A 15989-nucleotide genomic window follows, 5' to 3' on the forward strand; every position below is an offset into this window, starting at 1 on the left:
TCTTATAGTCATTATCACAAAAAGGTACGAGAAGATCAAAAATATTCAGATATGTGACTTCTCAAAAGAACAGACAGAAAGGAAAGGGTAGTGGGGAAACATTGTTGGTATAGGATGGAATAAATACGATAACAAGATATGATCTTGAATCAGACGACTTAGAATCCATATGGGTGGAGCTAAGAAATATAAAGGGGAAGAAGACACTGTTAGAAGTAGTCTTTTGCATTGTTTATTGGCCTCATTGTACCAGGAGACACCAAATGTGCTGTTTCCAAGGACTACCAGGCATAATTGTAAACATCAAAGAGAGGCAAGCTATCAGGCGAAATGACTACCTCAATCACCTGCTGCTTGGACCAGATTGTATCTGTCTTGGAGATATCCTAATTTGTCCCCTGCTCTGTACCAGGTGACTAAAGATCAGGAGACTGGGATTAAATGGGGAAAACACTACTTCAATGTAGGCCAATTTAAAAGTGAGAAGAAAGCTTCAATTTTTGGATGATATGAATTCTGCAAACATGCATTTTAATTAGGAAATGAGGGCAGGTCCTTGATAGTGGTCAATCACTGGATTCCTGATTACTGGAGTGGTTTTTCAATTGGCCACACATTCCAACTATTGATTTCACAACCTTTTAAAATGTGTTACTTACTCCTCCCATTTTATGTGGATTGGTGTAAAAAATAAAAAGTACATCGCACAGTTGATCAATGGATCAATATGTTGAGTTTCAGGATTTGTGGTCACGGCAGGGTTCCCCATGACCCACAATATCCACCCAATTCTGTTTTTATCTCCAATATGTTGTGATCTTTATTTCCTCAATAACCCTTCATTCTCTCTCCATTTCAGTTGATCGCCTTTATGTTATGACCAATGTCGCTGTTATACCACAAGAGCCCCTTATATTCAAGGTGCCCATGTATTTGCTGACACTATAATCACTCCAGAGTGAGGCAGAGTCACCTTGAGTTTCCTTCACATCTCCTTTCAGAATGTCTGCTCCCCTCCTCTACCCAACCAGATCTCACATTACATTTAATTGCTCCCTATGACTGGAACCATTTCCTCAGCTAGTCAATACGACCACCCCAATTCCCACACTTAAGATGCCTGCAGCCCCAATGATACCATGGACAGACCCTTGAAAAATCATATATTGCATACAATATCCCAGACAACAACATTGCTGTCCCACTGGCTCACAGACCCAGCATAATTGGCAGAACAGTGGTGTACATTCAGGAGCAAGTTCCCCTGGGAGTCCTCAACAATTGGAATACTCTATTTGGAACTTTATCACTCTTTCTTCACTGTACCTGGATCAAACTCCTGGAGCTCTTTTCACAGCACTATGAATGGTGCAACACCCAAACTATTGCAGCAGTTCAAGTGGGCACCACCACCGCCTTCTCAAAGGCAATTGGGTATGGGGCAATAATGGTTGAGCTAACCAGTAACCCAGGGAATTGTAGAGGCTTGATCAATGAAAGTATTTAAAGAGATGATAGAATTTTCAAATATCAAGGGATCGAGGACTGTGATATGCTGGCACAAAAGAGTTATTTGTAATGTTCTTAAATGTGTCTATAGATCACACTGGCACAAAATATTGCAAATACTCCTGAAGCATTAGTTAAAACAACTATTTTAATCTCCTTTTCACAAGGCCTTTTGATATCCAGACAAAAACATTTTTTTCCAGTTATAATGGAATCATCACAGGCGTGAAACAAATTTAAAATCTGATAGCATGTTCATACATTCTTAAGGATTTGATTATAGAAGTTATTCCATACAAGTCCGCTTTATATAGTGTTCGAATTAACTCGTCTAAAGCCTCAGCAGGTTCTAGTGTACTTGCACGATTATTTTCCCACCATTGTAGAGCTTCCTTTATTTTCTCTTTTAATTCTAACCTAAATAAAAGGAAAACAAGGTCTTAACAATGGTGCTTTTCCATTTTTCTCAGTAAATGCATCAATATTACTTTGTTTATTAATGAATTAATGTTAAGGATAATCTGCTCCTACTTATATATAAAATGGCCACTGGAAAGTTCTCAAAATTAAACTGAAGTGTCATAGGTAGATGAAGATTTTTCAAAAAACTGTTCAGTTCATTAGTTCATTGATCCACAAAGTTCCCAATTTCAATATCTGATTGTTAAAAGATTCGAGGGTTGCTATCTTCATTAATCTTCCAAGAAGTCCATTTCACATGTTACTTATCATCCAGCGCTATTCACATCTGCTCAGCTACTGAAGGAGTCCATGTCAATATGCAACGAGACATGGACAGCATGCAGGTCTTAGCTGACAAGTGCCATGAACATATGCATATAGTAATAGTGATGGTTGCCATGATCATAGAGGACCAAAGGGCTGATCTCTCACTAGAGAGAGAGAGACAACTGGTGATGGTTTAACCTGATGGTCACCATGCCTCAGGCAAGAGATGAGGTTGAGAAGATGAAACTTAACAGTGATTGACAGTAACCATTTTCAAAAAAGAATTTACATTCAATATATTGCCATTTCTCAATCTCCCACTGTCAACGACCTGGAGTTTACCATTGACCAGAAACAACTAGCTGAACATTGAACTAAACTAGCCATATAAATACTGTGGCCACAAGAGCAAGTCAATGGCTAGGAATCCTGCAGTAACTAATTCTCTCTTCTAAAGCCTGTCCACATCTAGAAGACCTAAGTAAGGATTGTGATGGAATACTCTCCAGTTGCAGCTCCAAGAACATTCAAGATGCTTGACACCATTCAAGACAAAGCAAACTGTATGATTAACATCACATCCATTCATTGCCTTTACCTCTGATGCACAGTAGCAGCAGTGTATAGTATCAGAAAATGACAGGCAGAAATTCACCAATGCTCCTTTCAAACCCACGACTATCACATTCTATAAGGACAAGAGCAGCAGATACACATGAGCACCAGCAACTTCAAGTTCCCGAATCAGCCGCTTCCATTCTTGAATTTAAAATATTCCTCCAGGGTCTTTGGGTCAAATTCCTCAAAGTCTCTCCATAACAAAATTATGGGTCTCAAACACAAAATGGACTGCAACGATTCAAAAAGTGGAGATGCCAGTGCTGGACTGGGGTGGACAAAGTTAAAAATCACACAACACCAGGTTATAGTCCAACAGGTTTATTTGGAAATATTAGCTTTCAGAGCACTGCTCCTTTATCAGGTAGCTGTGGAATAGGATCATAAGACACAGAATTTATATTAAAAAATCACAGTGTCATGCAATTAAAATGATATATTGAACAAACCTATATTGCTGTTAAGTCTTTCATCTTTTAGAATGGGTTTGCAGATTTTGGTTTATTAATATTTAAATCCCAGAACTTCTTTTAAGCCACATTCTTGAGGTAGCTTAAGGTTTTATCATAAAAAGGTGACATCTCAGCTCAGACACTGTATTAAAGGCGTGAGGTTAGAGTCTGTCTGTATCCCACTCTTGAGTCAGACTGGTTTTCTTTCCAAAGTAGGAATTTATAAAATGGTAAATGGATTGACTGCCTGCATTGTCTGCTTGCAGATTGTGTGCTTTTTGAACAAAAATAGAATGTATCTGCAAATGCAATTCTACAAATCCAAATTCGCCCCAGAGACTTAAATGTGTGTGCGTGTGCATGTGAGGGAGGGAAAAAGAGAGAGAGAGAGTGTGTGTGTGAGTGTGAGTGCTCATGAAAGATTGTGTGTTTACATGTGCCTGCTTGGTAGAGTGTGTGCATGAGTGTGACGGAGTATAAGCCTGTGAGAGGGTATGCGCATGGTTATGAGTGTGGGGAACATATGTGTGCGTGCCTGAGAGAGACTGTGTGTATGAGAGACAGTCTGCGTGAGTGTGTGTGTGTCTGAGAGAGACTGTGTTTTTGATAGACAGTCTGTATGAGTACGTGTGTGTGTGTGTGTGTGAGAGAGAGTGTATATGTAGTGGCGTCACCTGTAGTGTGACATGAATCCAAGGTCCCAGTTGAGGCCATCCTCATGGGTATTGAAATTGGCTATCAGCCTCTGCTCGGCCACTCTGCGTTGTTGCACATCCCGAAGTCTGCCTTGGAGGACGGTCATTCAAAGATCCGAGGCCAAATGCCCCTGACCACTGAAGTGTTCCCCAACTGGGAGGGAACACCCTTGTCTGGCGATTGTTGCATGGTATCCATTCATCCGTTGTCATAGTGTCTGCTTGGTCTCGCCAATGTACCATGCCTCAGGGCATCCTTGCCTACGGCATATGGGAGAGACCACATTGGCCGAGTCACATGAGTTACTGCTGTGTACATGGTGGGTAGTGTCCCCATATGTAACGGTGATATCCAGTACACTCTGACAATCTCGCAGTGGTTGCCATGACAGGGTTGTACAGTGTTGTGGTTGATGTTGTCCGGAAGGCTGGGCAGTTTGCTGCGAACAATGGACTGTTTAAGATTTGGCGGTTGTTTAAAAGTGAGAAGTGGAGGTGCAGGGAAGATCTTGGTGAGGTGCTCATCATCATCGATAATGCGTTGCAGGCTGCGAAGAGCATGGCGCAGTTTCTCCGCTCCCAGGAAATATTGGACAACGAAGGGTACCCAATTGGTTGCATCCCATGTCTGTCTCCTGAGGAGGTCATTACAGTTTCTCGCTGTGGCGTGCCAGAATTGGTGATCAATGAATTGAGCATCGTACCCTGTTCTTTTGAGGGCATCTGTCAGCATCTTCAGGTATCCATTGTGTTCTTCATCATCTGAACATTTCCTGTATATGCATAGGGATTGTCTGTAGAGGATGGCTGTTTTAATATGTTTAGGGTGGAAGCTAGGGAAGTGTAGAATCCTGAGGTTATCCATGGGTTTGTGGTAGAGTGAGATACTGAGGTGCATGGAGATGTGTGTGACAGATACTAAAGAGTAGTCCATGCTAAGTCTGATGGTGGGATGTAACTTGTTTACATGACTGTGCAGTTGTTTCAGTGACTCATCGCCATGGGTCCAGAGGAAGAAAAAGTTATCAATATATCTGGTGTATAGTGCTGATTGGAGATCCTGTACAACAAAGAAGTCTTGTTCAAACTTGTGCATGAACCTGTTGGCATATTGGGGTGCAAATTTGGTCCCCATGGGCTGTTCTGTGTGTCTGGATGAAGAACTGGTTGTCAAAGGTAAAATTGTTGTGGTTGAGAATGAAGCATATGAGTTGTAGAATGGTACTCGGAGATTGGCAGTTGTTGGTATTGAGTACTGAGGCTGTCACAGTGATGCCATCATTGTGGGGGATGCTGGTGTTGAGTGGCGAAACGTCCATTATGATGAGGAATGTTCCCAAATCAACTAATCCATGGGTGCTGGGTTTCTGTAAAAAGTCTGTCGTGTCGCGACAGAACCTGGGGGTTCCCTGTCCAATGGGTTTCGAGGGATCCTCGACATAGCCAGAGAGGGTCTCACACAGGATTCCATTGCCTGACATGATGAGACAACCAGGTGTGTTGGCTTTGTGTATCTTTGGAAGGCAGTAGAGGTCCCCAACGTGAGAAGTATGTGAGATGAGAGTGTATAGGGTTCTCTGAAGGACTGGATCAAAAGTCTTGATCAATCTGTTCAGTTCACGGTGTGTCCTTTGGTCAGATCGGCAAGTTGTTGCCTGTAGCGTTCCTCTTTGTTCAGTTGTTGGTACACTTCCTTGTAGTAGTCTGTTCTATTCTGAATGATGATGGCTGTTCCTTTATCTGCTGATTTGATGTCAATGTTGCTATTGATTTTGAGAGCATGGACAGTGTTGTGTTGTGATCGGGTATGTTTTGCTCTACCTTGTTGGTGCGGCTGATGAATCTGGCACTTACACATTTCCTGACAGTTTGAGCACATATGTCAGACCCAGGGCAGCGGCCCTTCGAGGGGTCTAAATTGATTCCTTCTTTGGTCGCTCCACTATGGATCTCTCTGATGACTGTTCAGGTTTGACAGTTGTCTCGTTGGGATCACTGTTGACATCTTGGAAGAATTCCCGGAGTCTGATTTGTCTGATTAATTCCTACGTGTCTGTCACAAGGCCAATGGGGTTCATTTTGGTGGTGGGGCAGAAATTAAGCAGTCTTAACTTCAATCTCTTCCACACATACACACATAAAGGTCTATGGGGGGAATTTGTATTTGTAGAATTGTATTTGCAGATACACTCTATTTTTGCTCAAAAAGTACACAATCTGCAAGCAGTTAATGCAGGCAGTCAATTCATATAATGTTACTGTCATGGCCCGATGTCTTGCTGGATGAGCCTGCTGTGACATTCTCTTTAATCAGTAATACAACTCCCCCACCCCTTTTATATCCCTCTCGATCATGCTGAAACATCTAAACCCTGAAACATTGAGCTGTCAGTCCTGCCCTTCTCTCAACCAAATTTCTGTAATAACTACAATACCATAGTTCCATGTACTAATCCAGGTTCTAAGCTCATTTGAGCTACTGTTAAATTCTATTGAAATAAATACACTTTAAACTGGCAGTCTCACCATGTTCACTAACCTGTATGTTCCTCCTATTTGACTTGACCGAATCTCTACCTTCTCCTCAATCACTACACATGTTGACCGACTGTTCAGGTTCCCACCCCAATGCCCCACCACAATCACACGAGTTGAAACCTTCCTGAATGACATTAGCAAAACTCTCTACAAGGCTATAGATGCCCCTCCAGTTTAGGTGCAACCTGTCCTTTTTGTACAGCTCCCTCCTGCCCTGGAAAAATTACAATGATCCAGATAGCTGAAGCCCTCTTTCTTCTCCAGCTCTTTAGTGATATGTTCAACTGTGCAAGGTGTTTGATAAGGTTCCCCATGGTAGGCTCATTCAGAATGTAAGGAGGCATGGGATACAGGGAAATTGGGCTGTCTGGATACAGAATTGGCTGGCCCATAGAAGACAGAGGGTGATAGTAGATGGAAAGTATTCAGCCTGGAGCTCGGTGACTAGCGGTGTTCCACAGGGATCTGTTCTGTTAATTATGCTCTTTGTAATTCTGATAAATTACTTGGATGAGGAAGTGGAAGGGTGGGCTAATAAGTTTGCTGGAGTGGTGGATAGTGTGGAAGGCTGTTGTAGGTTGCAATGGGACATTTACAGTACGCAGAACTGGGCTGCTAAGTGTCAGCTGGAGTTCAACCTGGAAAAGTGTCAAGTGATTCATTTTGGAAGGTCAAATTTGAATGCAGGATACAGGATTAAAAACAGGATTCTTGGCAGTATGAAGGAACAAAGGGATCTTGGGGTCCATGTTCATAGATCCCTCAAAGTTGCACCCAAGTTGACAGGGTTGTTAAGAAGGCGTATGGTGCGTTGGTTTTCATGAGCAGGGGGATTGAGTTTAAGAGCTGCAAAGTTATGCAAGGCCGGAAAGCTGCAAAGCTGGTTAGACCACACTTGGAATATTGTGTTCAGTTCTGGTTGCCTTATTAAACGAAGGATGTGGAAGTTTTAGAGAGAGTGCAGAAGAGATTTACCAGGAGGCTGCCTGGAGGGCACGTCTTTTGAAGAAAGATTGAGGGAGCTAAGGTTTTTCTCATTGAAATGAAGAGGATGAAAGACAACTTGATAAGGGTGTACAAATGATGACAGGCATAGATAGCGTGAATAGTCAAAGACATTTTCTCATGGTGGAAATGTCTATCACAAGGGAGCTTAATTTTAAGGGGATTAGAGGAAGGTTTAGGCATTCTTTACACAGAGTGGTAGGTGTGTGGAGTGCAGTGCCAGAAGTGGTAGTAGAGTCAGATACATTCAGGACATTTAAGCAGCTCTTGGCACATGTTTGATAGTAAAATGAAGCATATGTAGGTTAGTTTGATCTTAGAGTAGGAAAAAAGGTCAGCACAGCATCAAGGGCTGAAGGGCCTGTACTGTGTTGTATTGATCTATGTGCTATGTATTCGCTTCCTTTTACTGGCCTCACTGGCACATGGCACAGAGAGTAATCCTGAGATTACAACTCTAGAGGTCCTGCTTTTCAACTTTCTACCTAACTCTCTGAATTTCCTTTGCAGGTGGAGTGCCATAAGGATTGGTGCTGGGTCCTCTACTTTTTGTTATTTACATAAATGATTTGGATGCGAGCATAAGAGGTACAGTTAGTAAGTTTGCTGATGATACCAAAATTGGAGGTGTAGTAGACAGCAAAGAGGGTTACCTCAGATTACAACAGGATCTTGACCAGATGGGCCAATGGGCAGAGAAGTGGCAGATGGAGTTTAATTCAGATAAATGTGACGTGCTGAATTTTGAGAAAGCAAATCTTATCAGGACGTATACACTTAATGGTAAGGTCCTAGGGAGTGTTGCTGAACAAAGAGACCTTGAGTGCAGGTTCATAGCTCCTTGAAAGTGGAATCGCAGGTAGATAGGATAGTGAAGAAGGCGTTTGGTATGCTTTCCTTTATTGGTCAGAGTATTGAGTACAGGAGTTGGGAGGTCATGTTGAGGCTGTACAGGACATTGGTTAGGCCACTGTTGGAATATTGCGTGCAATTCTGGTCTTCCTATTGGAAAGATGTTGTGAAACTTGAAAGGGCTCAGAAAAGATTTCCAAAGATGTTGCCAGGGTTGGAGGATTTGAGCTATAGAGAGAGACTGAACAGGCTGGGGCTGTTTTCCCTGGAGTATCGGAGGCTGAGAGGTTTACAAAATTATGAGGGGCATGGATAGGGTAAACAGACAAAGTCTTTTTCCTGGGATTGGGGAGTCCAGAACTAGAGGGCATAGGTTTAGGGTGAGAGGGGAAAGATATAAAAGAGACCTAAGGGGCAACTTTTTCACACAGAGGGTGGTACGAGTACGGAATGTGCTGCCAGAGGAAGTGGTGGAGGCTGGCACAATTGCAACATTTAAGAGGCATTTGGATGGGTATATGAATAGGAGTGGTTTGGAGGGATATGGGCCCGGTGCTGGCAGGTGGAACTAGATTGGGTTGGGGTATTTGGTCGACATGGATAGTTTGGACCAAAGGGTCTGTTTCCATGCTGTACATCTTCATGACTCTATGACCTCATCTCATTTCCTGCTAATGTCATTAGTACCAGTATGGACCATGATCTACATATTAATGACATGGAGGTGGGGGGGAGTGAGTCTATTGTAGCCAATTTGCAGATGACACAAAAGTAGATCGAAAGGCAGATTACAAGAGGGATACAAACTGCTTGCTGAGAAATATTGATTCTCAAAGCAAGTGGGAAAATATCGGCAAATGGAATCTAGATTGTGGAAAACTGAAGAGTTGTTCATTTCAGAAGGGAGAACAAAAGAAGAGTATTATTTAAATGAAGAAAAACAGCAGAAAGATGCAACACAAAGAGACTTGGAGATACTTGAGCAAGAAACACAAAAAGCTAGCACGTAAGTGCAGCAGGTAATCAGAAAGGTTAACGGAATGTTAGCCCTTATTTCAAAGGGATTGGCGTATAAGAGTAGGGAGGTCTTACTGTACAAGGCACTGGCGTACTGTGAGCAGTTTTGGTTCCCTTTTTTAAGTAAAGTTATCTTCTCATTAATGACAGTTCAGAAAAGGTTATCCCTCCTGGATATGGAGGGATTGTCTTATGACCAAAGGTTATACAGGCTGAGGCTCTACTCATTGGAATTTAAAAGAATGAGATCTGATTTCATTGAAACATGGTAAATGCTGAGATGATGTTACCCCTCATGGGAGAGTCTAGGACCAGAGGACATAGTCTCAGAATTAAATTTAAGATTGAGATCAGGAGAAATTTCTAGTTCAAGGGTTGTGAGTTCTGGGAAATCTTTACCAATATTTGACAGCACAAGTAAATTGTCAATTAATTCTGACCACCTTAAAATAATTAGTCAAAGTGTATGTGATACCCTCTTATTGCAACTTACCAGTCAAATGTATCCATTTCTTTTTTAAGTCTGAAATTTCTAACAAAATACTTCTCGTGAACTGGTAATGTCCCAATGCCTGGACCAGTAAAGCCTAGGCTGATGTGCCACCTGCTCCAGAGGTGTATAATAACATCTCTGAACAGGTTGTTTAGGGAAATAGGTTAAATTTTTAAAATAACAAATGAACTATGCTGTGGCTTAGTGACATAATAGATAAAGTGTCTGGCCACAGATGAGAAGATTATAGGCTTGACTCCTCCTTGGCTTGAGTGTGGTGGGGCCCTCTTGACCCTACCCATCGACTAAGCAGTTGGAGTTCAAGTCCCACTTGCTCCAGAAGTGTGACAATAACATCTCTGAACAGATTGATTAAAAATATCTAACCAGGTTTTTCATATAACAGCCCTAACAACAAACTAAAGAGGGCTCTGGCACAATGATGGTTTCCATACTTCTGAGCCAGGAGACTTGGATTAAAGTACCACTTTCTCAAGCCATGGCTTATAATGTGTCTGAACAGGTTGATTTAAAAGCTAAACAAGACTGTTGTGGCACAGTGGTAATGTCCCTACCTCTGAGCCAGGAGGTCTGGTTTCAAGTCCCACCTTTTCTAGAGGTGTACAATAATATTTGGAATATAATAATAATAATAATGATTTGGAAAACATATCACAAAAACAACAAACCTGTGGGGATTTGATTTGATTTATTACTGTCACATGTACCGGGATACAATGCATAATGTTTTGCACGCTCTATAGGCAAATCATATCATATAAACTGCATCAGGTGGGAGAACAGAGGGAAGAATATAGCGTTACAGGCACAGAGAAGTGCAGAGAGAGAGTTTAATATTAACATTTGACAGGTTTGTTCAAATGCCTGATAATAGCCAGGAAGAAGTTGTTCTTGAATCTGATCATGCATTTTTTCAAACTTTTAAATCTTCTGCTGACAGAAGAGGTTGGAAGAGAGTATGTCTGGGGTGGAAAGGGTCTTTGATTATGTTATTTGCTTTCCCGAGGCAATGGGAAGTATAGGTGGAGTCAATGGAGGGTAGGCTGGTTTGTGTGATGGACTGGACTACGTTCACAAGTCTCTGTAACGTCTTGAGGTCTTGGGAAATGCAGTTGTCATACCACGCTGTGATGCATCCAAATAGAATGTTTTCTATGGTGCATTTATAAAAATATCTAAGAGACTTTGTTGACATGCCAAATTTCCTTAGCCTCCTGAGGAAGTAGAAGCGTAGTTGTGTTTTCTTGACTGTCATGTTGATTGGGTGAACAAGGACAGATTTATGCAGGCAGGAGCATACCTTCCACTCCGCTTCCTGAAGTCAATGACCAGCTCTTTCATTTTGTTGATATTAATGGACAGATTGTTGTCTTTACACCATGCCGGTAAGCATTCAATCTCTCTTCTGTACTCTGTCTCATCATTGTTTGAGATCTGACCTACAACAATGGTCAGAAAGTGGGGTTTGTGTGGAATTTGGTCACACTGTTATGAGTGTATAAGGAATACAGTAGGGGGCTGAGTACACAACCTTATGGGACACCAGTGTTGACGATTATGGTAGAGGAGGCGCTGTTGCCTATACTTACTGATCGTAGTCAATGGGTCAGGAAGTGAAGGATCCAGTTGCAATGGGGGGAGCTGAAACCTAGGTTTAGGAGTTTGTAGATGAGTTTGATTGGAATTATGGAATTTAAGGTGAAGCTGTAGTCAATATTATGCCTGATATATGCATCCTTGTTATCCAGCTATTCCAGGGATGAGTGTAGGGCCAGGGAGATGATGTCTGCTGTGGACCTGTTGTACCGGTAGGCATTTTGCAAAGGATCAAATCATTCTCGTAGCCTGGAGTTGATGTAAGCTATGACTAACCTCTTGAAGGACTTCATAACTATGGAGATCAGAGCCACCAGGCTGTAGTCACTGAGGCACACTGCATGATTTTTCTTTAGCACCAGGGATAATGGTAGTATTCTTGGGATTTCAGATCGAAGTAAGGAGAGGTTAAAGATGTCAATCAATGCTCCCACTAGCTAGTCCACAGGATCTGAGTGCATGGCTGGGGACTCCATCCAGGCCAGTTGCTTTCTGTGGGTTCACTCTCAAGAAGGCTGATCTAACATCTGTGGTGGTGACCTTTGGTACAGGTGCATCTGAGAGTGTTGAGACAGGTGACATCATTTCACTGAGTTTCTGTTCAAAGCAAGCGTAGAATGCATTGTGCTCATCAGGGATATATTGTTGCAGTAGTAATGCCACTAGACGAGTAATCCTGAACTCTTGGCTAATATTGTGGGAACATGGATTTGAATCGCACCAGGGCAGTTGGTGAAGTTTGGATTCAGTAAAGTTTAACATACAAACTCAGGCTCCAGTGTCCCTACCTCTGAGTTAGGAGGCCGGTGTTTGAATCCCACTGCTCCAATATTGTGTTATGGCATCTCTTAACAGTGTGATTAGAAAATAAAAAATAACAAACTCCAAGGGTTCTTATAGTGCAGAGGTAGAATCAGGAGGTCTGGTTTCAAGTCTCACTTGCTTCAGAGGTGAGTCAATAACATTCTCTGAACAGATTGATCGATTGAAAAATATCAAACCAAATCTTTTATACAATAGCCCTCACCTTCCTTTAGGCTGAAGAAACTCTAGTTAGAACTAGAAGACAGCTAAAATCTGAGGTATGACAATATTTAAATTGTCATCTGCTGAGAGTTGATACCCAATCCAGTATAACCATTTTGAGAATTAAAATTCATTCCTACATATACCTATCAAGAATTTCCTGAATTGAAAATGGTGCAAGTAAGGACATACCCATGAGAAGTAAATATGGGTCAACCAAAGCAAGAATATTTGGATGACTAAGGATATTGATGAGAAAATAAGGAAGAGAAAGGAGGCATACGATGCATACCTGAATAATAATAATAACAGCGATAGAAATCAGGAAGAGTACCTCAAATACCGGGGAGAGGCTAAGACTGGTATAGGGAAGGCTAAAAGCAAGCATGAGGAGAGGATGGTAGGCTGCGCTAAAACAAAAAGTAAAATGTTCTTCAAATTAGATTAGATTACTTACAGTGTGGAAACAGGCCCTTCGGCCCAACAAGTCCACACCGCCCCGCCGAAGCGCAACCCACCCATACTCCTACATCTACCCCTTACCCAGCACTTCGGGCAACTTAGCATGGCCAATTCACCTGACCTGCACATCTTTGGACTGTGGGAGGAAACCGGAGCAAACCCACGCAGACACGGGGAGAATGTGCAAACTCCACACAGTCAGTCGCCTAAGGTGGGAATTGAACCCGGGTCTCTGGCGCTGTGAGGCAGCAGTGCTAACTGCTGTGCCACCGTGCCGCCCAATATATTACTAGTAAAGCTTAGTGAAGGATAGAGTGAGGCCCATAAGGAACATTCAGGGTAAACTACTCACTGAAACAAAGAGCATGGTAGAAGTAGTAAATGAATACTTTGTTTCTGTCTTGACCAAATTAGAAGACAGTGACAATGGCCCTGTTGAAAATGTGGATTTTGAACAATTGAGCAGTATAGTGATAAATTAGTTAAAGGTGCTAAAAGAGGCTGGTCGTATCCCAGATAGAGAAGTCGCCAGGTCCTGATGGGCTACGAGATTACTCAGAGAGGTAAGGGAGCAAATCACAGGGTTACTGACAGAAATGTTTCAGGTCTCTCTGAACACAGAATTAGTACCAGGTGACTGGAGGATTGCAAATGTGACACTGTTGTTTAAGAAAAGGGCAAAGGATAACCCAGGAAACTACAGACCTGTCAGCTTGACAACAATATTGGGAAAACTGATGGCCGTAATACAGGATGAGATAAATATAAACTTGGAGAAAATAAGCTAATACTAGATAGTCAACATGACTTTATCAAGGGCAGGTTATATTTGACAATTGGTTTTGAGTTATTTGATGATGTGATACAGGCAGTGGATGAGGATAGTACTGTGGATGTTGTATACAGTATTTGGACTTTCAGAAAGCATGTGATACGGTGCCACATGGCAGGTTGGTTAGCAAATTAGAAATGTTTAGGATGGATAGGTACTTAGCAGCATGGATTAGAAGTTGGCCAAAAGATAGGAAAGAGAGGTTTGGTGGGTATTTCTCAGACTAGACAGCATTTGAAAGGTGTATTCCCAAGGACTCTTATTTTTTCTGATATATGTAAACAATTTGGAGATAGGTGTTGAGGGCAAATCTCTAAATTTGCAGTTGATACTAAGTTGGGGAGATTAATGAATTGTGAAGTTGATGCTATGTGACTTCAGGGGGAAATTGACAAGTTGCCAAATGGACAGATGCCTGGCAGATGAATGTCAATGCAGAGAAATGTGAGGTAATGGCAGAAGAAACATGAAGAGACAGTACAGGCTCAATGGTACAACGTTTTTGGGGGACAACAGGAGCAGAGAGACCTTAGGGTCCAAGTGCATAGTTCTCTGAAGATGGCCAAGAAAACTGAAACAGTTGTTAAGAAGGCTTATACGATCCTTGGATTTATAAATAGAAGCACAGAGTTTAAAAGCAAGGGAGTGATGCTAGACCTGTATAAACAATTGGTCAGACCACATTTGAAGTAGTGTGTTCAGTTCCGGGCACCTTATTTAAGGAAAGATGGTAAAGCCCTGGAGAGAGTGGGAAGGATTTTAGATACAAGGAGAGATTGGAGAAATTGGGCTTATTTTTGTTGGACCAAAGAAGTCTAAAAGGTAACCTTAGTGAAGTGTTCAAATTTAGGAACAATTATGACAGGTAAAGAAGGATGTTCTGCTTCCACTAGTTAGTAAATCAGTAACTTGGAGGTCACAATTTCAAGAGTGTGAGCAAGAAAGCTAGGAGTGAGAGAGTTGATAGGATTTGGAATGCTCTACCTGGGAGAGTAGTGAAGGTAGATTCCATACAAGATTTCTAAAGAGAGATGAATGTCCATTTGAAAGTGATGAATTTAGAGGGCTACAGAGATAGGGCTAGAGAATGGGACTAGCTGGGTAGCTCTTTTGGGAGCCTGTACAGACACGACAGGTTGAATTGCCTCCTTCTGTATTGGAAAATTCTATGATTCTACACCATTACCATTGTTAGACAAAGAAACATAGAAGATAGGAGCTAGAGTAGGCCATTAAACTGTTTGAGCCTGCTCTACCATTCATTACGATCATGACTGTTCATCAAGCTCAATAGCCTAATGCTGCCCTTCTCCCATAGGTCTTGATCCCTTTAGACACAATAGCTATATCTACCTCCTTCTGGAAAACACATCCTGTTTTGTCCTCAGACACTTTCAATGGTAGTGAATTCCAAAAGCTCTTTGGGTGAAGAGATTTCTCCTGATCACAGTCCTAAGGTTATCCCTGAACATCAAACTATGATGCTGATGGTTCTGGACTCACCCACATTAGGAGTACACTTCCTGCATCTAATCTGTCTAGTTCTGTTAAAATTTCTATGCGATCCCCCCTCATTCTTTGAAACTCCAATGAATACAATCCTAAACAATTCAATTTCTCTTCATACGTCAGTCTTGCCATCCCAAATAGTCAGTTTGGTACCTCATATTTATCCACATTACACTGCATCTGCCATGCAAATGTCACTTAGCCTGTCCAAATCACACTGCAACATTTCTGCATCCTCCTCACAGCTCACCTTACCACGTAACTTTGTGTCATCTATAAATTTGGAGATATCACATTTAATTCCCTTATGTTTGTCGTGAACATATATTTTGAACAGCTGAGATCCTAATACTGATCCCTACAGTCCACTTCTAGTCACTGCCTGCCACTCAGAAAAAAGACTAATTTATTCCAACTGTTTGTTTCCTATTTGCTAACCATTTTTTTAATCCATCTCAACATATTATCCCCAATGTCACATGGTTTCATTTTACACATTAATCTCCTACATGGGACATTGCAAAAGCCATCAGAAAGTCCAAATAAATCACATCCATTGACTCCCACTGGTCAACTTTACTCATTACATCCTCAGAGAATTCCAATGAATTTGTTCAGCATGATTTCCTTTTTGC

The 15989-nt window shown here is 41.8% G+C and overlaps 1 protein-coding gene across 2 annotated transcripts in view; it reads right to left on the reverse strand.

The window, feature by feature from the left end:
* Window positions 1-1638: 1638 nt before the first annotated feature.
* LOC140480647 (leucine-rich repeat and death domain-containing protein 1-like) overlaps window positions 1639-15989 on the reverse strand; it is a 258495-nt gene continuing 244144 nt past the window's right edge. The window contains exon 5 of one of the 2 annotated variants that reach the window (XM_072575795.1): window positions 1639-1926. In XM_072575795.1, coding sequence (XP_072431896.1) covers window positions 1746-1926 — 181 coding nt within the window. In that variant the 3' untranslated portion in view covers window positions 1639-1745. Of the gene's footprint in view, window positions 1927-12015; window positions 12123-15989 lie in introns of those variants that run through there. The other variant, XM_072575796.1, reaches the window with a different exon arrangement.

Source organism: Chiloscyllium punctatum, chromosome 8, assembly GCF_047496795.1.
Source record: "Chiloscyllium punctatum isolate Juve2018m chromosome 8, sChiPun1.3, whole genome shotgun sequence".
Taxonomy (NCBI): domain Eukaryota; kingdom Metazoa; phylum Chordata; class Chondrichthyes; order Orectolobiformes; family Hemiscylliidae; genus Chiloscyllium; species Chiloscyllium punctatum.